This window comes from Nycticebus coucang, chromosome 5 (genome assembly GCF_027406575.1).
Source record: "Nycticebus coucang isolate mNycCou1 chromosome 5, mNycCou1.pri, whole genome shotgun sequence".
In the NCBI taxonomy this organism is placed as follows: Eukaryota; Metazoa; Chordata; class Mammalia; order Primates; family Lorisidae; genus Nycticebus; species Nycticebus coucang.
In genome coordinates, this window is record NC_069784.1 from 23,109,801 (window position 1) to 23,130,858 (window position 21,058).

The 21,058-nt window shown below is 42.0% G+C and overlaps 2 protein-coding genes across 4 annotated transcripts in view; both read left to right on the forward strand.

Annotated features, from left to right (window-relative positions):
* Positions 1–5,161, forward strand: part of EPHX4 (epoxide hydrolase 4) — a 35,318-nt gene extending 30,157 nt beyond the window's left edge. For both annotated transcript variants that reach the window (XM_053591520.1, XM_053591522.1), the window contains exon 7: positions 4,498–5,161. In XM_053591520.1, the coding sequence (XP_053447495.1) occupies positions 4,498–4,729 (232 nt within the window). In that variant the 3' untranslated portion in view covers positions 4,730–5,161. The remainder of the gene's footprint in view (positions 1–4,497) is intronic.
* Positions 5,162–15,958: 10,797 nt separating this feature from the next.
* The window catches only part of BTBD8 (BTB domain containing 8), a 96,023-nt gene continuing 90,923 nt past the window's right edge, over positions 15,959–21,058 (forward strand). The window contains exons 1-2 of one of the 2 annotated variants that reach the window (XM_053592278.1): positions 16,213–16,274; positions 16,718–16,790. In XM_053592278.1, the coding sequence (XP_053448253.1) occupies positions 16,768–16,790 (23 nt within the window). In that variant the 5' untranslated portion in view covers positions 16,213–16,274; positions 16,718–16,767. Of the gene's footprint in view, positions 16,275–16,717; positions 16,791–21,058 lie in introns of both variants that reach the window. The other variant, XM_053592277.1, reaches the window with a different exon arrangement.

A 21,058-nucleotide genomic window follows, 5' to 3' on the forward strand; every position in this document is an offset into this window, starting at 1 on the left:
TTAGGCTTGAGCCATTCTCTTGCCTCAGCCTCCCAAGTAGCTGGGACTATAGGCGCCCGCCACAACACCTGGCTATTTTTTGTTGCAGTTGTTGTTTAGCTGGTTGATTTGAACCCGCCAGCCTTGGTGTGTGGCTGGCACCATAACCACTGCTACAGGTGCCGAGCCATGAACAGCTTTTCATAGGTAGGCAAAGCCAAGTACATCATTAAAAAGAGCTATGTGACATGTATTAACCCTACAAATAAGTATATTACATTATACACAGGTGGGGAAAATAGCCCTCATTCACTACCCTGAGCTTCCCTGGAACAACCACAGCCTCATCCCAGAACTCTCCAAACTAAGGAACTGAGGAACCTGGGTAAACTAGGAATAAGACTAGCTCTAGGACCTGCACTGCCAAAAAATAAGTCTAAACCTATAATGAACCATCAAATAATAAAGCAAAAATTCACAGACTTATCGGGAAAAATGGACAAATCCACAATTACTGTAGGAGAATCCTAACGCACCTCTCTCAGAAGCTGATCAATTAAGCAGAAAAAAATTGATAAGGGTATAGAAGATTTGAAAAACTCTGTTGCTATCTTTGATCTGATGAACAGTTCTAGAATTCTGCACCCAGCAATTAAAAAACACAGATTGTTTTCAGTTTCATAAAGGGTGTTTACAAAAACTGATTACATAATGGACTACAAAGCAAGTCTTCACTGTTACAGAAAAATAAGTACTAATATATTATCTTCTCTGAGCACATTACCATTGGAAATTAACAACAACTTTCTTAGAAAACTTGATATATTCAGAAATTTGAAAAACACTTACAATATAACTCATGGATAAAAAAAAAAAAAATCACAACAATAGCTGGGTGTGGTGGCACACCCAGGATCCCAGTTGCTTCAGAGGCTGAGGCAAGATAATCGCTGAACCAAAGAGTTCGAGACTGCAGTGAGCTATGTTCACACCAGTGCACTCCAGACTGGGTGACAGAGTGAGACCTCATTTCTTTAAAAAAAAAAATTGTAAGGGAAATTAGTAAAAACATAGGAAAAAATGATGGTATCAAAACATGTGCAAGGTTATTTATTTCTCAACTCCACTATTGCTGATCACTGACCCTATCCAATTTAGATATATCATAAAAAAAGATTTAATATCTTGACTGTATTTTTTTTTTTTTTTTTTTTTTGAGACAGAGTCTCAGTATGTCACCTTGGGTAGAGTGCCGAGTAGCTGGGACTACAGGCGCCTGCCACAACACCCCGCTATTTTTTGGTTGTAGTTGTCATTGTTGTTTGGCAGGCCTGGGCTGGATTCAAACCCGTCACCTCCAGAATATGTGGATGGTGCCCTAGCCGCTGGCACCGAGCCATCCTTGACTGTATTTATCAGAATAGTTTTTTCCTTAAAAACTCAAACCTGGTGCTATGGAAAGAGTTAACATACCCTAGTTGAGGACTGGAAACTTAAACAAGCATTTGTTCAATAAACAAATTAATAACTATCATTAAAACACAAACAAAACGTGATACACAGTTAAAAACAATACTTAAGAAGAAATACACAGCTTTATATGCTTACATTAGAAAAGTGGATTGAAAATTAGTGAGCTAAGAGTTCAATTCAAGGAGTTAGAAACAGAACAACATGTAAACAAAAATAAATTAGGAGGAAGATAATTTAAAATAGATAAAAAGCAAAAATGAATACAAGAGGAACAAAGACACAGTAGAGACGAGTGATTAAACCAAAACCAGATTCTTTGAAAACTGTTAAGATAGGTAGACCCCACCTATGATCCTGGCACCAAACTTGGGAAGCCCAGGCCGGGAGATCACTTGAGGCCAGGAGTTCGACACCAGCCTGAGTAATAGAGAGACCCCATCTCTACCAAAAACAGAGAAATTAGGCATGCAGGCTGGTGCATGCCTGTTGTCCCAGGTACTTGAAAGGTTGAGGCAGGAGGATCACGTGAGCCCAGGAGTTGCAGTGAGCTGTAATGAGGCCACCGTATTCTAACCACAGAGCAAGACTCAGTCTCAAAAAAATAAAAAAAGATAATATTAGGAATCAGAAAACAGTAAACATAACTACAAATATAACAGATATTAAAATATAAGATTTTAGCTAAATCAATTTAGAATTTTGACAGAATGGGTACTTTTTGAGAAAAACACAACATCTAAAAACGACTCATGAAGAATTAAAAAACTGAAATAGACTTATAGCTGTTAAAGAGCTTGGAGTATTGGGTAGTGCCTGTGGCTCAGTGAGTAGGGCGCCGGCCCCATATCCAAGGGTGGTGGGTTTGAACCTGGCCCCTGCCAAACTGCAACAAAAAATAGCTGGGCATTGTGGCGGGTGCCTGTAGTCCCAGCTACTCGGGAGGCTGAGGCAAGAGAATCACCTACACCCAAGAGCTGGAGGTTGCTGTGAGCTGTGACACCATGGCAAGGGCGAAAGTGAGACTCTATCTCTAAAAAAAAAGAACTTGGAGTATTAATTTAAAGCACTTCTGCAAAAATACACAAATACACCCCCGTACACACCCAAGCCTAGTTGGTTCTCCTGGTAAGTTCTACCACAGAAAAGCCCACTCTTAAATAGACTCTTGCAGACATTACTAAAAGAAGATATATTTAGCTCATTTTATGAGATTAATATAACTTTCATATCAAACAAGACAAGAATTGTATAAAACAGGCAAATTACAGGTTAAGTGATAAGTATATATCCACAAATTCAAAATATAATATTATCAAACTGAATTCAGCATGTATTAAAAAATTGAACCAAGAGGCTAGGCATGCCTATAATCCCAGCACTCTGGGAGGCTGGGGCAGGTGGATTACTTGAGCTCAGAAGTTCCAGACCAGCTTGAGCTAGAGTGAGAAGAGACCCTATCTCTAAAACTAGCTGGGCGTGGTGGTGGGCAACTGTAATCTTAGCTATTCGGGAGGCTGAGGCAAGAGAAAGGCTTGAGCCCAGGAGTTTGAGGTTGCTGTGAGCTATGATGCCACAGCACTCTACCCAGTGTTACAAAGTGAGACTCTGTCTAAAAAAAAAAGGAAAGAAGAAAAGAAAATGCATAGAAAATGACCAAAAGAATATTTTTTGATGATGGAATAATTCTTTTTTTTTTTTTTTTGAGACAAAATCTTGGTCTGTCTCCCTGGGTAGAGTACAAGAGTGTGGTAGTGTCATCATAGCTTGCTGCAAACTCAAACTTTTGAGTCAAGCAACCCTCCTACATTGACCTCCTAAGACTACTGAGATTACAGGCATTAGCCACCATACCCAGACTGTGATTTTATTTTTATATTTTTCTGTATTTAAGAAAATACACAATAAAAACTTTATGTTTTAAGCCTGAGCAACATAGCAAGATCCTGACTCTACAAAAAAATTTTTTTTGAAAAATTAGCCAAGCTTGGTGGCCTGCTCCCATTGTTCCAGTTACTTGGGAGGCTGAGGTGAGAGGATCACATGAGCCCAGGACTTTGAAGTTGCAGTGAGCTACGATGTCATCACTGCAGTCTAGCTTGGGCAACACAGCAAGGCCCTGTCACAAAACAAAACCAATCAAAAAGAAAAAAAAAACTTTATGTTTTAAAAAGAATATTCTTGGAAAATAAATACAGTATACATAATATTGTATTTTCTCATTTTTTAGCTCCAATTTTCACATAAAATACATCTATTACCCAAGAACAATTTAACAAAAAAAAATTTTTAAGACAGAGTCTCACTATGTTGCCCTCCATAGAGTGCTGTGGCGTCATAGCTCACAGTAACCTCAGACTTCTGGGTTCAGGTGTCTCTGGTCTCAGCTTCCCAAGTAGCTGGACTACAGGAGCCTGCCACAACACCCAGCTATTTTTAGAGACGGGGTCTTGCTTTTGCTCAGGCTAGTCTCAAACTCCTGAGCTCAAGCAATCCGCCCATCTCGGCCTCCCACAGTGCTAGGATTACAGGCATGAGCCACTGAGCCTGGCCAATTTAAAATATATTTAAACAGTAACACAACGTAAAGCTGTCTTTCATCACACCAATTCAAAAACTCTGGTATCTTTTTAAAGAAAAGTATTCCTCATAGTAATGAATTCCATATTTAATTTATAGCCTTCATTATAATTTTGCTAAGCTCACTCAATTTAAAATTTTATTAGATCTTTTCTTAAATAGCCTTTAAATTTTTTTATTGTACTGGTTGATTGCCTATGCAGTGTTTCACAACCATTTCTTCATTATCATTTCCCTAAGAAGCCTTTTTAGGCATTTTTTCCTAATTTTAATATCTGTTTATATACTGTATGTATAGCCATGCTTTATATACATAAAGACTAAGGTTTTTTTCACCTTCCCAAGAACCAATTTTTGCCCATTTGGAGGCAGTATTGCCCCCTTTGAGAAGGCCTAATGGAACATTATGGAAAAATGTTATCTTAACTTTTGCAATGACTCTCAAAGTCCTGTGTTTTGTTTTTATAGCTGCCTGCCTCTCAAACACCACATGGTGACCACTCCAACACTGCTACTGTGGGGAGAGAAAGACGCGTTTATGGAAGTAGAGATGGCTGAAGTTACAAAGATTTATGTTAAAAACTATTTCAGGCTAACTATTTTGTCAGAAGCTAGTCATTGGCTTCAGCAAGACCAACCTGACATAGTGAACAAATTGATATGGACATTTCTAAAAGAAGAAACAAGGAAAAAAGAATGACTCTTCTTTATCTTTTGTGAGGAGTCTGTAATGAAATCTCTAAATGATTTTTAAAAATTGTTCATCAACTTCTTTACATTATATTGGGAAAACCCTGTTTTAATATGCTTTATCATAAATATCCTAACAAATGGTATGGAAAAAAATCTTAGAATGTGTGAACATATAATGTCGATTTTCTTCTGTTGTATTTTTGCACAGAAAAGCATCTGCCTTAAAATGTATATACTTGTATGTGAAGGAAGTTGGGGAAAATGGCTCAGTTTTCGTTTCTTGCTTTCTTTACTCTGTTAACATATGGTGCCTTTTACAAATGTATATTAAAGATTAGTTGTGCCATATTAAAAGGCAAACCTGCCATGGTATAAATTTTCATTTCATTGTTCAAAAGTTCTTTTTTCTTTTTTTTTTTTTTTTTACTATTTTATAATCATTAAAAATTTCAGCATCACAACTATTGGATTTATAGTATATCTATCAGCTTGCAGGCAAATATAACTACATGAATATGCATACTTAAAATTGACCATAATTACCGTTTATACTAGGAAGATTAAGTTGTTTTTTAAAACTGGTATGTTGGGCCTCACACCTATTATCCTACCACTCTGGGAGGCTGAGGCTCAGGTGGTTTGCCTGAGCTCATGAGTTCAAGACCAACCTGAGCAAGAGCAAGATCCCATCGCTACCAAAAATAGACAAACTAACTGGGCCTTATGACAGGAACATGTAGTCTCAGCTACTTGGAGGCTGAGGCATGAGGATCACGAGCCTAGGAGTTTGAGGTTGCTGTGAGCTACGATGATGCCATGGCACTCAACCCCAGTATGACAAAATGAGACTCTGTCTCAAAAAAAAAAAATATATATATATATATACACACACACACATAAATATAAAGGGTAGACATAAAGTTTGTGTACAAGTTACTATGTTAAATTATTTATTTTTTGAGACAATAATTTTTATTTTTTTGAGAGTCTCACTTTGTCACCCTTAGTAGAGTGCCATGGTATCATAACTTACAACAATCTCAAACTCTTGGGCTCAAGAGATCCGCTTGCCTTAGCCTCCCAGGTAGCTGAAACTATAGGCACCGACCACAATGCCCAGCTGTTTTTGTTTTTCTTTTTTGTAGAGACAGAGTCTCACTTTATGGCCCTCCGTAGAGTGCCGTGGCCTCACACAGCTCACAGCAACCTCCAACTCCTGGGCTTAGGCGATTCTCCTGCCTCAGCCTCCCGAGTAGCTGGGACTACAGGCGCCCGCCACAACGCCCGGCTATTTTTTGGTTGCAGTTTGGCTGGGGCCGGGTTTGAACCCACCACCCTGGGTATATGGGGCCGGCGCCTTACTGACTGAGCCACAGGCACCACCCTATGCCCAGCTGTTTTTTAGAAATAGGATCTCCCTCTTGCTCAAGCTGGTCTCAAACTCCCGAGCTCAGGCAATCCACCCTCCTAGGCCTCTCAAAGTGCTAGGATTACAGGTGTGAGCCACCACTATGTTAAACTGTTTTAAATTGTACACAAACTTTATGCCCACCCTATACATATAAGGCATGGCAACATGAAAGTTTCTCTGAGGAAGCAAACACATAATGCAGTTAAATAAGGGCTCAACAGTAGAAATAAACATTACTAGTAAGATTGGGGAAGAGCTGCAGTATAGAAAACAATACCAGCTCAAGGGACTACTACTTATTCTCTTGGGTGTCTCTCCTTTGACATGGAAGCCAGCCAGTAACGTTGCCAAATTATAGCACCTTAGAGACTACAGTGTGTTTCCATACAAGCTCTACAATGGTGAAACGAATGCTTCCCTCATTAAGCATTGTTCTAATAGTGACAGAAGAGTGGAATGTCCTTAAGAATTCTCATTATAGGCAGCGCCTGTGACTCAAAGGAGTAGGGTGCTGGCCCCATACGCCAGAGGTGGCGGGTTCAAACCCAGCCCCGGCCAAAAACTGCAAAAAAAAAAAAAAATAGAATTCTCATTATTGTATCGTAGCAACTTGTATTGAGAATACAAGCACAATTTTTTATATACATTATACTGGCCCCTCGTATAACATTGAAAGGTAGGAGTGTAACCAATCTGTAGAGGTAAAAACGAGATTTAACCAATAATTTTGCCAATGCGCCATTGTAAGTGCTGATGCCAGGATGTGACCTAAATCCATCTAACTGCAAAGCCCATGATCTTTCCACTTAATATCACACTCCATTTAACAGACTTTGGTATCCTCCACTCTTCCTGTTTCAGCAGTGACCTGGTGTTTTTCAATAGATAGAAACATCTCTCAGAAGCCTGCAACTTTGACCTTTAATTATGGAAAAAGGAATTCACATTAGCAATTAACAAATATAGGAATATTCTATACAGCACTGTCAGAGTTACACATGCTACAAGGTATAGAAGAAAGCTTCACGCCAACTTTTTTTTTTTTTTTGAGACAGTCTCAAGCTGTCACTCCGGATAGAAAGCTGTGGCATCACAGCTCACAGCAACCTCCAACTCCTGGGCTCAAGCGATTCTCTTGCCTCAGCCTCCCAAGTAGCTGGGACTACAGGCACCCGCCACAACGCCTGGCTATTTTTTTTTTTTGGTTGCAGCTGTCATTGTTGTTTGGCGGGCTCAGGCTGGATTCGAACCTGCTAGCTCAGGTGTATGTGGCTGGCGCCTTAGCCTCTTGAGCCACAGGTGCCGAGCCAGCTTCACGCCAACTTTGTGCTTCCCTCCGGATCATTTCCAAAGGGCAGCAATAAAGAAATAGAGCTTGCTGGGGTGGCGCCTGTGGCTCAGTTGGTAGGGCGCTGGCCCCATATACCGAGGGTGGCAGGTTCAAGCCCAGCCCCGGCCAAACTGCAACCAAAAAATAGCCGGGCGTTGTGGCGGGCGCCTGTAGTCCCAGCTACACGGGAGGCTGAGGCAAGAGAATCGCTTAAGCCCAGGAGTTGGAGGTTGCTGTGAGCTGTGTGAGGCCACGGCACTCTACCGAGGGCCATAAAGTGAGACTCTGTCTCTACAAAAAAAAAAGAAATAGAGCTTGCTGACTGTGGGTGTGGACACAATAAAGTAATCCTGACTTATTTTAATGAAAACCTGTTACTGACGAAGGTGATTTTTAAGGTTTGTTGTTGTTGATGCTTGTGTCAGTTTGGACAGATTCCTGCAGACTAATGTTAAGACTATGAGTCAAACCTGACATGGAATTCTGGTCCATCATAATAAATGTACTCTAATTTTCAATGGATATGGAAAACTACTTGTAACAGACATAAAGACTCAAGGGTGCCATAAGTGAAGCCTCTTAGGCTAGGGAAGTATTATTGTCTCCATCGAAATCAATGTGTAGGCAAAGTATTATAGATGAAATTGACCTACTGCCAAAACAGATCACAGTAAGTAAACATTACTAGTAATAGCACCTAAATTAATAAGTTGTAATTAACATTCATCTATTCAAATTCATATATCCCCACTAGGTATACATTATACATCTCAGAAATTATGTGAGAATAATTTATTAAGCAATATGCCCAAAGCAAGATGTTTGCCAAAAAAAGAAGAGAAAAGATTGTTGATATGATTCTAATTCTCCTGTTACCAAATTTACTATCTTTGGTTTTTCTGATTTTAAAGATTATCCCATTATCCACAGTTGCCTCTGAGAGTTCATTATGTGCAAACTGAAAAAGCATTTAAAAGTGGGGGCGGGGTGTACACCAGAGGCTGTCCCCAGATCCAGGCTACCCTGCATCTACCTAGAAGTGGGCTTAGTGGCTCTGGACTCTAAGGTGGAGGTGAGAGAGTGTGGAATCGCCCTGGAGGCAATCAAGTCCTTTTACCCTCCAGTGGTGGCCAACCACTCCCGGCAGCAGACAGGCTCAGAGCCCGGATCATGATCATCTTGGAGGGGGTGAGCCCGTGCCAGTGACCTGCTGCCCTCGCTCCAGCTTGGGCTGACAGGCTCAACCCACCAGGCCAACCCTGCCAACAGTTGGAGAGGAAAACCAGTGAAACCAGCCCTCAAGCTCCTGCTTCAGGCAGCAATCTTTTTAACTGGGTTGTTGGTGAAAGCGAAAGGGAAAAAACCACCTGGGAGTAGGTCCCATCCTTTGACACCATCGCCCGGGTTGTGGCAGAGTTACCTTCCATGTTCTCTGCAAGTCAGAACAGCAGATCCCATTGGCTGGGAAATTCCTTTTGTTAACGCAGCCAGTGCTTGGGACCCAAGATGACCCCTATTCCAAAAAGAATACCTGGAATGAAATCCTGAGGCAAGTGACATCCTGCGGGAAGTGCTCACAGATCCTGATTTCCCCAGGAGCGTGTGCCCGGTCTCTCCATCTTGGCACTTTTAAACTAGACGCCTTCTTTTCAGAGGTCCCTTTGCAGCTGGTGCTGCTCTGGTACCCAAACACCCTGAACATGGTGACCTGACTTGGCAGGGGTTACAGGCTTCCAGGCTTCCAGGCTGTATGTTGACCCTTCACCAAGGTAGAAGTTAAGTTTATGTTTGTTTATATCCCAAATTATGAACCCCCCCATTTTTTTGCCAGTACCATACGCATCAACGTAGCGAAAGCTCTGGGGTGCCTATACAGAGCGTACTTAGGGAGACTGCAGAGCGGTGTTCCCCACAGGTAATTTTCTTTTCTTTTTTTTTTTTTAGAGACAGAGTCTCACTTTATGGCCCTCAGTAGAGTGCCGTGGCCTCACCCAGCTCACAGCAACCTCCAACTCCTGGGCTTAAGCGATTCTCTTGCCTCAGCCTCCCGAGTAGCTGGGACTACAGGCGCCCGCCACAACGCCCGGCTATTTTTTGGTTGCAGTTCAGCTGGGGCCGGGTTTGAACCGGCCACCCTCGGTATATGGGGCCGGCGCCCTACACACTGAGCCACAGGCGCTGCCCCCCCACAGGTAATTTTCATCTACCCATGGAAGCTGGTTTGGTGGAATTTACAAAAATTAGCCAGAAATTGACATTAGATTGGGATAAAATTCATACGCATTTGGATGAATTGGCTGCAACCGAAGTTGCCTGGAGCATGAAACAAATGGGTAAGGCAATCAGGCCACAAAGGCTGCAGTCCTTGGGCAGTTCCTGCCTCTGTAGACTTGGAGCCAGTGGACTTGGGGTGCGTGTGACCCAGGGGTGGTGGCCGAGCCAGTGCCTGTGTCATCCCTCCCCCATGTTGAGGCAGTGCAGCTCAGGGAGAAGCTTTTTCTGCTTAGGGAAAGGAGAGGGAAGTATTTAGAGGACTTTATTTTGGAACTTAAGTACAAGCTCAGCCACAATAAAATAAAATACCACGCAAACACCTAAAGGCCCCGATTCCAAGCCTTAGTTCTTAAATGGCATTTCTACACCCACTGTGGGCCATTAGGAAATACAGGGCACTGAAGGGAAGGACCCTGTTCTGACAGCATTCACCACCTGCTGACTAAAGAGCCCCTGGGCTTTGAATGAACATGGGAGGTATCCAGGCAACAGTCCCCATGGGCTTTGGATGCAACTGGGTTGGCTTAAGGTGTGACCTGGTACTGGTGGCCACAAGGGAGGGCCCACATCACTCTTCCTCCAACTCCAACAGCAAAGCGTAGAAAGTGAGGGAGAAGAGTGACAGTTTGCCTGGCAATCCAGGGAATTCTCCTGCATCTTACCCAAGTCCACCAAGGCAGCACCACTAGGAGTCTGCAAGAGTCATGGCATTACCAGGCTTGGGGCATCTTCAGTGCTGCAGTTGCTGCAGTGACCAAAGATCACAACACTCAATTCCCTTTGAATACCTAGAAGGCTATCTTAAGAAGGGCAGGTTGAGATAAACCAGGACTTCAAAGACTAGAATAAATATGTAACTTTTCAATGCCCAGACATGGATAAACATCTACAAGCATTAAGAACATCCAAGGCCAGGTGTGGTGGCTCACACCTGTAATACTAGCACTCTGGGAGGCTGAGGTGAGGGGATTGCTCAAGCTCAGGAGCTGGATACCAGTCTGAGCAAGAGTGAAACCCCATCTCTACTAAAAATATAAAAACTAAGCCAGGCGTTGTGGTGTACACCTATAGTGCCAGCTACTTGGGAGGCTGAGGCAAGAGGATTGCTCAAGCCCAAGAGTATGAGGTTTTTGTGAGCTATGATGCCACAGCATTCTACCCAGAGCAACAGAGTGAAACTCTGTCTCAAAGAAAAAAAAAAAAAAAAAAGAATCAATAAAACAGATATGCCCATCTCTCGATAGTTGTTGAATCTTGCCGATGGGTATACTGGTGTTCATTGCACCTCTTTACTCCTTTGTGTGTTTTTAATTTGTCCTATCAAAACATTTTTTAAACAGAAAAATAATGTATCCAAAATTACTCTGGGCCATTTGTGAGTGTTCATGCTTATAATCCCAGCACTTTGGGAGTTTGAGGCAAGAAGATCACTTGAGACAGTGTTCAAGATCAGCCTGGACAACATAATGAGACTCATCTCTACAGAAAATAAAAACAATTATCTCGGCCTTGTGGCACACACTGGCAGTCCCAGCTGCTTGGAAGCTCAGACCAGACCATCACTTGAGGCCAAGAGGTAAGCTGTAATCACACTACTCCCACCTGGGTGACAGAGTGCCCTGTCTCTAAAAAAAGAAAAATCACTTTTTCTTTCATGAAATTGTAGTCCTTGGAAGGAGTTTTTTCTCCTAAAACAATTTACCTAAATTGATTTTTCACACGTGAGGATCACAGTGAAGGATAACCGTAAACAAAATTATGAGTTTAGGCTGCACACAGTGGCTCATCTCTGTAATCCTAGTAGGCTAAGAGGCCAGGGCCAGAGGGTACCTGGAGCTCAGGAGACCAACCTGAGCAACCTAGCACTCCTAAGAATAGAAAAATTAGCCTGTTGTCCCAGCTGCTCATGAGACTGAGGCAGGAAGATCACTTGAACCCAGGGAGTTTGAGGTTGCTCTGAGCTAGACTGACACCATGGCACTCTAGCCTGGGTGACACATGAGACTCTGTCTCAAAAAAAAAAAAAAAAACCATGAGTTTAACCATGTTTACCTTCAGAGCTCCTATTGCTAATTCCTCAGAACTCTCCTTTCCTTCTGATCAAAAATTTTTTCAGGGCTTGGCGCCTGTGGCTCAGGCGGCTAAGGCCCCAGCCACATACACCTGAGCTGGCGGGTTCGAATCCAGCCTGGGCCCCCCAAACAACAATGATGGGTGCAACCAAAAAATACCTGGGTGTTGTGGCGAGCACCTGTAGTCCCAGCTACTTGGGAGGTGGAAGCAGGAGACTTACTTGAGCCCAGGAGTTGGAGGTTGCTGTGAGCTCTGACGCCACGACACTACCCAGGGCAACAGCTTGAGGCTCTGTTTAAAAAATAAAAATAAAAAATTGTTTTTCAGGAACAAAATATGACTCTCATTCATATTAAGGGATAAATAACTACAGTTAATTACAATAGATAAAATACAAATAATTAAAAATCTCTAAGTTAAATATCTCTAATGGTGGAATGTGATACATCAAGAACAAGGTACTTTGTATTTTGTTTTTTAAGGGGGTACCTTTTCTTTATTCACTTCACATAGTCAGCTGCCTAAGCCCCCTCGGGTAGTTTTTAAGAGAATTACAATGCATGAGGCAGAAATCATCTTGTCACCCCTTCCCAACCAGAGGGTGGCCTACTTGTCACTTAATTAGGTGACGAAGATGCACGGGAGAGATCCGACTTTGAAGGGAGTCTGCTGCTTGCCTGTGTGTTTGATTTTTTTTAATTATAAGCTATACAACATGATGCTTTGATATACACAGTGAAATGATTACTACGTTGAAGAAAATTAACATATCCATCATCTCATATACTTTTTTTGTTGATATAAGCACCTGAAATCTACTCTTTTAGCAAATTTCTAGTATACAGTGTAATATTATTAACTACAGGCTTTATGCTCGATGTTAGATCTCTAGATTTACTCATTCTACGTAACTGCAGCTTTGACCTCTGTCTTCCTATCTCCTCTAACCACCATTTTACTCTCCACATATGCTCCTTTTAAAAAAATATCATACATATAAATTAGTATGAAGTGTGTGCGTTTGCCTCTGTGTGGCTTATTCCCTTAACATAATGTCCTCTAGGTTCACCCATGTTGTCACTAATGGTAGGATGTTTTCTTTTCTTTTCTTTTCTTTTTTTAGAGACAGGGTCTTTCTCTGCTGCCCAGGCTGGAGTGCAGTGGCCCGATCCTAGCTATTATAACCTCAAACTCCTGAGTTCAAATGATCCTCCCACCTCAGCTTTCCAAGTAGCTGGGACTACAGGCTTGTGCCACTATGCCAGGCTAATTTTTCTTATTTTTTGCAGAGGTGAGGTAGCACTCACTATATTAAATGTGTGAGCCCCCATGCCCAGCCTTTTACTTTGCTAAGGCTAAGTAATATTCATTGTATATATGCCATAATGTTTTTATCCATGGTCAATTAAAGAATGATGAAGTTCATAATCTTGAGAAGGAGAGTTTATTTTCCATAAAGGGGCTGCAGCCCACCGGCTGGGCATCTTACAAACTAGGAAACTAAGTCTTAGGCAGAAGCTAAAAGCAAGTACTTCAAGGGAACAGTGAAGGGTACAAGAATTTATGCTGAGCAGGGTGGCTGAAAATGTGTATTTAATAAACTATAGGAGGAGTCATGAATATTTATGAGAGGAGAAACAATTGAGCTTCACTCTCCTTCATGGGTCCTATGTACAAAAAGCTGCAGCATTAGTATGACGGGAGAGTGGAATTTCTGGCCCTGTAATGTCAAAAGGTGAAGCAGAGGACACAAAAAGCCTCACTGTGCGACCTCCTTAGACTGTCCAGTACTGCTCGATGGTCAGTGGTCTCTAATCAGGAAGGAATGCTGGTCAGTTACATCAAAACTGTAAAAGGGAGGAGCAGCGATAGTCAGTTGGTTGAAATGGGCAGTGGAACAAGTCTTCCCAAAGGGCTGATTTCAGTTTATCCTCTAGGGAAGAAAGTCGAATGGTGTTTAATGAGGAAAGGGTTATAACAAGGTATGTCTGACCTCCCATCCTGCTATGGCTTTCAGTTTTTAAGGTTTCTCTGAGGTTCCCTTGGCCAAGAGGGAATCCATTCAGTCTGTTGGGGAAGAACATAGGATTTTATTGTTATCTCTCACCATTTATCCATTGATGGACACTTAGCTTGTGTCCAGGCCTTGGCTATTGTGAATAATGATGCAATGAGGCTGGGCGTGGTGGCTCACACCTGTAATCCTAGCATTCTGGGAGGCCAAGGCGCGTGGATTGCTTGAGCTCAGGAGTTCAAGACCAGCGTGAGCTAGAGCAAGACCCCGTCTCTAAAAATAGCTGCTTGTTGTGGCAGGTGCTTGTAGTCCCAGCTACTCAAGAGGCTGAGACAAGAGGATCTCTTGAGCCCAAGAGATTGAGGTTGCTGTGAGCTATGAAGCCACAGCACTCTACCAAGGGTGATAATAAAGTGAGGCCCTGTCTCAAAAGACATATATATTAAAAAGAAATGATGCAATGAACACGGAGTGCAGATATCTCTATGATGTGCTAATTTAATTTCCTTTGGATATATAGAAAGATTGTCATATCATGTGGCAGTTCTACTTTCAATTTTTTTTGTGGACTCTCCATACTGTTTTCCATAATGGCTACACCAATTTATATTCCCACCAAGCGTGTATGTAAATTGTCTTAATTTGCCACTGAAAAAGTACTGATATATACTCTCTGTGCCTTTTTACTTTTTTCTTTAATTGCTTCTATTCAAGAAACTGCTTGGATTTTCACTTCACTTACTGGCCCAGTAACCTACTGAGGTTTACCTACCCTATGTGTGCTTCAGTCAGTGTCCCCATCTGTAAACTGGGTCACAAGCCTATACCTACCTAAAAGGCTGCAGTGGGAATTTATAATTACCTGCAGAGCAAGCAGAACAGTATCCCAAGCATTCAAATGTTAGCTATTTATTGTATTGATAATGCCTTTGACACCCTCTTTTCTACAGGAATAATTAAGAACCAATTACCCAGTTTTATTCTTCAGATTCAAGGCGTCCAAATATTTGAGAGGGGCATTATTTGGAGAAATGGCAACCTCTTGGCCAATCTTATGGTAGCAAGTCCGTCTATTTTCCAAGCAATTATTATTTACTTTGCACAGCGCTTGTGAACGAAGCTGAACTATTTGTGTTTTCTTCTCTTGCTGGAAGTAATCAAATAAAAATATCAAAAAACTTAAATGACACCTTTGCTACTTTCTTCTAGGCAAAATACTCAAAAAGTTTTACAGCACATCAACCCACCCACATCCCAGCTCACAGGCTCTGCCTCTCCCACTTTACCTCCTCCTCCCTACCAGGTCAAAACTTTTAGGGCTTTTAGTCATAAAAACAAAACTTTCTCAATTGAAGTCTAAAAGCGGTTACCCGAACCACTCCCCAGATAATAAGAGCATGAGGGTCAATGAGGGTCAACCGCCCCCGGTAGTTCTGACTCTGAGTTTAGTTTTTCCTCTACCCCTGCCACTTCCAAGTTTTCTTGTCCGACACATTTATCCGTTGGGGTTGAGAAACAGGTATGTGAGGGAGGGTTACTCGTTTGATCTTTCGTGGGAAAAGAAAGAGTAGACACATCGCATAGAAAGGTTGCACACACTGATTTGAATTCAGGCCTCACAAAAATGTTTATTGAAAAGAATGGGTAACATCAACTGGAAGGCAAAGAAGGGAGACGGGGACAGGGAGCTTGAAGATGGCTTTGGGCCAGCGCGGCGGCTCACATCTGTAATCCTAGCACTCTGGGAGGCCCAGGCGGGAGGCCAGCCTGAGCCAGAGCGAGACCTCGTAGCAGTGGCGGGCGCCTGTAGTCCCGGCTACTTGGGAGGCTGAGGCAAGAGAATCGCTGGAGCCCAAGAGTTTGAGATTGCTGTGAGCTATGACACCACTGCACTCTACCGACGGTGACATGGACTCTGTCTCTAAAAAATAAATAAAATATAAAATAAAATAAAATAAAAAATAAATAAATAAAAGAAGATCACTTTGGCCCCGCAGGACACAGCTCCCAGGGGGGTGGGCGGGCGGGAGTTCCTGGCAGGGGTAAACAGAGCTAGTACGCCTGCGCACACACTCCGGGTCACGTGCCGACCGGGTACCCTGTCTCTGAGATGCCCCGGGCTTCTAGTTGCCTGCTCTAAGGGACCGTCTACAAACTGACGAGAGGCGTCAACCTTTTCCCTTAGGGGCGGATTCGTGAAGCAGCGGAGCGCACGATCGGAAACGCCCCCTCCTTCCGCCTGGGCGGGGCAAGTGAGGCGGAGTCCTGGGCCTGCGGGGCGCCGCCGCGCCTTTGTGGGCTATGGCCCGCTGTGGGGAGGACGGTGCGGCCGGCGTGGTGCTTGTGGGGTCCCCTGGAGTTTGCAGTAGAGGGTTGCAAAGGAAGGGGCCCTGTGAGCGGCGCCGGCTGAAGGCGTTGGTGTCGGAGCAGCTCAGCCAGGACCTGCTCAGGTAGGAGGAGGCGGGAACGCTGGCTGCTTCAGTTCCTGACTCGCCCACCTCGCCCCCAAGCTGTGGCCTCCCCTGCCCTCCCGACCTGGTTCTCCTCGCCGCAGGCGCCGTGGGACACTTGCCAGTCTCCAATCCCGAGCCCTTCGGGCAGCGTGTACCAGATTCAAAAGGAAAACAAAAATTAAAGGCGTGGTTTTGCGCAGCACTTAGTAGCTTGAAAGATAGTTAAGGCTAGGGTGAATCCGGGTCCTGAAACATACACCATTTTTTAATAAGCTTACACAATATAAAATGGGTATTTATTTGAAATGAGGAAAGAACAAATTACTGGCCCCTTGGAAGTGTCTTTTTTTTTTTTTTTTTAGCTCTCTTTAAAAAGTGTACCAGAAACGCTTGCACAGAAGTACTTACTGATTGCAGCCTGGCCTCCTCTCTCCACCTAGAACACCCTGTGGCTCCCACAAACTCCCAGCTCTTGTGAAGACCCAAGCGAATGGAGGGTCATCCTGAACCTTTGTAAGCCTCATAGATGTCCATATCAGGATATCGGGAATCCAGCTAAAGTTATCTTTATTTACAAAGAAAATGAAGCTTAGAAATATTATCTAATTCACATTTCCATTAAAACATTGGTTCTTAAACTTTAATGTACATGAGACTCACTCTGAGAGCATGTTAAAACACAGATTTACCGAGTCCCAGCTCATAGTTCTCTGATTCAATTACTTTGGGATGGAACCTGAGTGGTTTTTTTTTCATTTCTAAGAAGTCCCAAGTGATGCTGATGCTCTGGCCAGGATCATACCTTGAGAACCTGTGCTAGAGAGATCATGATTACTAATAACAGTTGAGCAGCATTCTACATCTAAAGTGCTTTCTGTCAGACACCCCACTTAAGGCTTCAGTAACTATCAACAGAATTTTATTAATGTAAAAATATTTCCTTTAATTACCTACTGGTGGTGCTGCTTGTCTCCACCAGTGAGGGACTGAAGTAAAAATGGAAAATAAAACTAAAGTTGCTTGGGTTTTGGTGCTTACCCTCTAGTGGGAGAGATAATGGCCAAAACAAAAGTGATGGTGGTGGGGTGAGTTGAGAAGACTTTGTAGGGCAGCGCCTGTGGCTCAAAGGAGTAGGACACCAGCCCCATATGCCTCAGGTGGCCGGTTCAAACCCAGCCCCGGCCAGAAACTGCAAAAAAAAAAAAAAGACTTTGTAGAATGACATTTGAGTTGCCTCTTGGGGAATGATAAAGAATTGGTTCAGAATTGGTAAAGATTGCGAAGGGAGACATAGAGGATATCTAAATAAGGGAATGGCTTTTATAAAGGCATAGAGGTTTGAAACAGCTTAATTTATTTTGGAAAACCAAGTTGTATTAGTCAGTGGTTCTCAACCTTCCTAATGCCGCAGCCCTTCAATACAGGTTGAGAACCACTGTATTAGATTCTCTAGTAAGGAACAGAGACACTCCGGGGTTACCTGAGGTGACGAGATACAGGGAAAAATGAGAAAAAACAGGAAAACAATTTCAGCAGTCAAAACGTCAGATTTGACGTAGAACTGGAAAGTTGCTTGGGGTAAGACACCATGTATACAGTAAGACCACTTTGACAAATGGATCATTATTCAGGGCAATTTTTTAAAAAGTTTATTGTCATCGTACTATTTGTTATACGCTGGACTTAGAGGAAACGTTTTATTTGTTCCCCTCATGAATCCTATAAGCCTTGTTATCATTTCTGTTCTTCTACATTTAATGCTGAGAAAACCGAGCATTAAAAAGGAAGTGATAGAGTCAGAACATGAACCTTGGCAATCTGGTTCATAATTCTGGGACGTTAAAGTGACGCCCAAGCTCCCATAACCAGAATGTGAACCCAAGTAGTCTGCCTCGTCTATGGTAGCTGTGCAAACTGATCTTTCAGTAACTTCGTCTCTGCATTTCTCCTTACCCATTTCTTTCTTTTTTAATTTTTATTTGTAACTTTATCTTAGATTTGCTTTAGAGTGCTTTTAAGAGTGCCATTAGTTAACTGTAGACCAGCAATTCTCAACCTGTGGGTTGCGACCGCTTTGGACTGTATTAAAGGTTCACGAGAATCACTGCTGTAGACCATCCCTGCTTGAGTTCTCTTGCTTAACTATCTCATTGGCTCGTGGCTAACCTTGGCTGAGTGCATTGTCCATTCAGATGTGATTAGGGTATAGGAACATGTGGTACAAACCAGGGCCATGTATAAGTTATAAATGAATTTGGTTGCATTCCCAGCTATTCGGGAGGCTGAGGCAGGAGAATCGCCTAAGCCCAGGAGTTGGAGGTTGCTGTGAGCTGTGTGATGCCACGGCACTCTACCGAGGGCAATAAAGTCAAACTCTGTCTCTACAAAAAAAAAAAAAAGAAAACATATTGTGGATATGACTGGGAATCAAAGTGACAGCAGATGAGGGTGAAAATATAGACTAAGACTAGATCACATAAGCCTTCTTTCTCCAGTTAAATGTTTGCAGTGTATTCTGGAGTCAGTAGAGCCATTGGTGTTTTTCAAATAGGATATTAATGCATCTGGATCCTAAACTTGTGGAAAGAGAACTTTAGAAATAAGGGGACCAGCTAGGAGATTTTATAATAGTACAGAAATACAAAATGGCAGTGGAAATAGAACAATTGATAGACTTGGTGACCAATTACATATAGGGAACAGAAAAAGGGAAAAATGGAAAATGGTCCCAAATCTTAGGACATTGGGCATGAAGTTGTATGAAGGTTCAGGAAGCTATATCCAGGAGAACTGGAAATATGTCTGAAGTTGAGGGAAGTTGGATGAGCAGATAGAGATTTGTGGCATCACTGGTACCCAGTTATCCAAAGGAAATATGAGGGACATCCTACATTAATCCCTTCCCTTCACCTTCTACATACACTCAACAATTCCTGCCAGTTTTATTACCTAAATATATTTTAATCCCATCCCTACTTTTCTGTCACCATTGACCTCTTCTGGCTCAAGCCCTTTATGTCATTCATCTGTGCTGTGCAGTAGTTTTCTCATCTTTATTCTCATTTTCCTCTAACTCCTCCTCTATACAGATTTATGTATTTTAAAAAATAGAAAAATTAGGCCAGGCGCAGTAGCTCTGGCCTGTAATCCTAGCACTCTGGGAGACCGAGGCAGTAGATTGCTAAAGCCCAAGAGTTCGAGGTTACTGTGAGCTGTGATGATGCCATGGCACTATATACCTGGGGCAACAGAGTGATACTCTGTCTCAAAAAAAAAAAAATTACTTAGGAAAACAACTTATTGATGAAAATATGGGCCAGGCATGGTGGCTCATGCCTGTAATCTTAACACTCTGGGAGGCCGAGGCAGGTGGATTGCTTGAGCTCAGGAGTTTGAGACCAGCCTGAGCAAGAGTGAGACCTCTTTCTACTGCAAATAGAAAAACTGAGGCAAGAGTTTGCTATGAGCTATGATGACACTTCACCCAGTGCAACAGAGTGAGACACTGTCTTAAAAAATATATGTATATATTGATCAAACTAAGATGCATCCGTTTCCTCATTGTTTTCAAGATTCGGAAAGCTTTTGTGCTCTGAAATATTTCTTTAGGGTAAAATAGGATCATTCAACAAGCAGATATTGCTGTATACTGAAGATACACAGTTTTTGCCTTTGGAGAGGTCATTATTTAGTAGGGAGAAAAGACACATGAAAATAATAATGATGCAATGGCACAAGTGCTGTAATAGAGGTATGTACTGAGTGTGATGGGATTAGAGGAAGAAGCCATTAACTTGGTCCTGGGGGAATGAGTATCATTGGCAACTTTCCAGGCTTTCACTGTAACGAATAGCTTCATCCACTACTTATGCCTCCTATAGTGTGCTGGCATGATGTAAATCCAGCAACCCAGAAGTCCCTGCGAATACATACCTTACTAATAGAAAGTATTCGTTACTATTTAGAGAATAAAATACATAGTTACTGCAAAGAGACAAATGATTGTATTATGATTTCAGTTTCTGTTCTTTCATCACTAAATATACAGGGAATCAGGGGCTTTACCATAACTATGTGTATGCTTTAGTAAGAGAATTCAAATGGGTTTAGCTCATCAGTCCATCACTTTAATAATAGATTGTAGCATGATTAATTCTATTTGTGGGAGGGAGAAATGGAAAAGGGTTTAAATGTCACATTCTTGACAGCCAAGCCTGTATATCAGACTTGGTAATTAACATTAGTCAGAACAAAGTGTACCAGTTTGTCTGAATTATCTACTGTTGTGTTTGGTTTGTTGGTGTTAATGTTTACTTTTGTTGCTCCAGTTTAATAAGATTTTTAAAAAATTCTTTTCATGTTAACTTTGTGTTCTACGTTTCAAAATAAATCTAAAGAAGATGTATTTTAAAGGAAAGTCAACAGAAGTAGCACAAAATCTGTTTTGTTATTAGAAAGAATTCATAAGATACATTTTGAAAAAAGTAGTCTTACTATTTTAGTGAAATTACTTTTGTTTTCCCTGTAAATTAAACAAAAATTATATTCTAAGCCAATATTAAACAATGTTCTTTGGAATGACCTGATAACAAACTCATTTTTTAAAATTAAAAAAAAAATACATGTTTTTTATTGATCAAACTAAGATGCATCTAAGAAGCACACAAAACATATATATATATATATATATATTTTTTTTTTTTTTTTTTAAGAGACAAGAGTTTCACTTTATCACCCTCCATAGAGTGCTGTGGCGTCACACTGCTCACAGCAACCTCCAA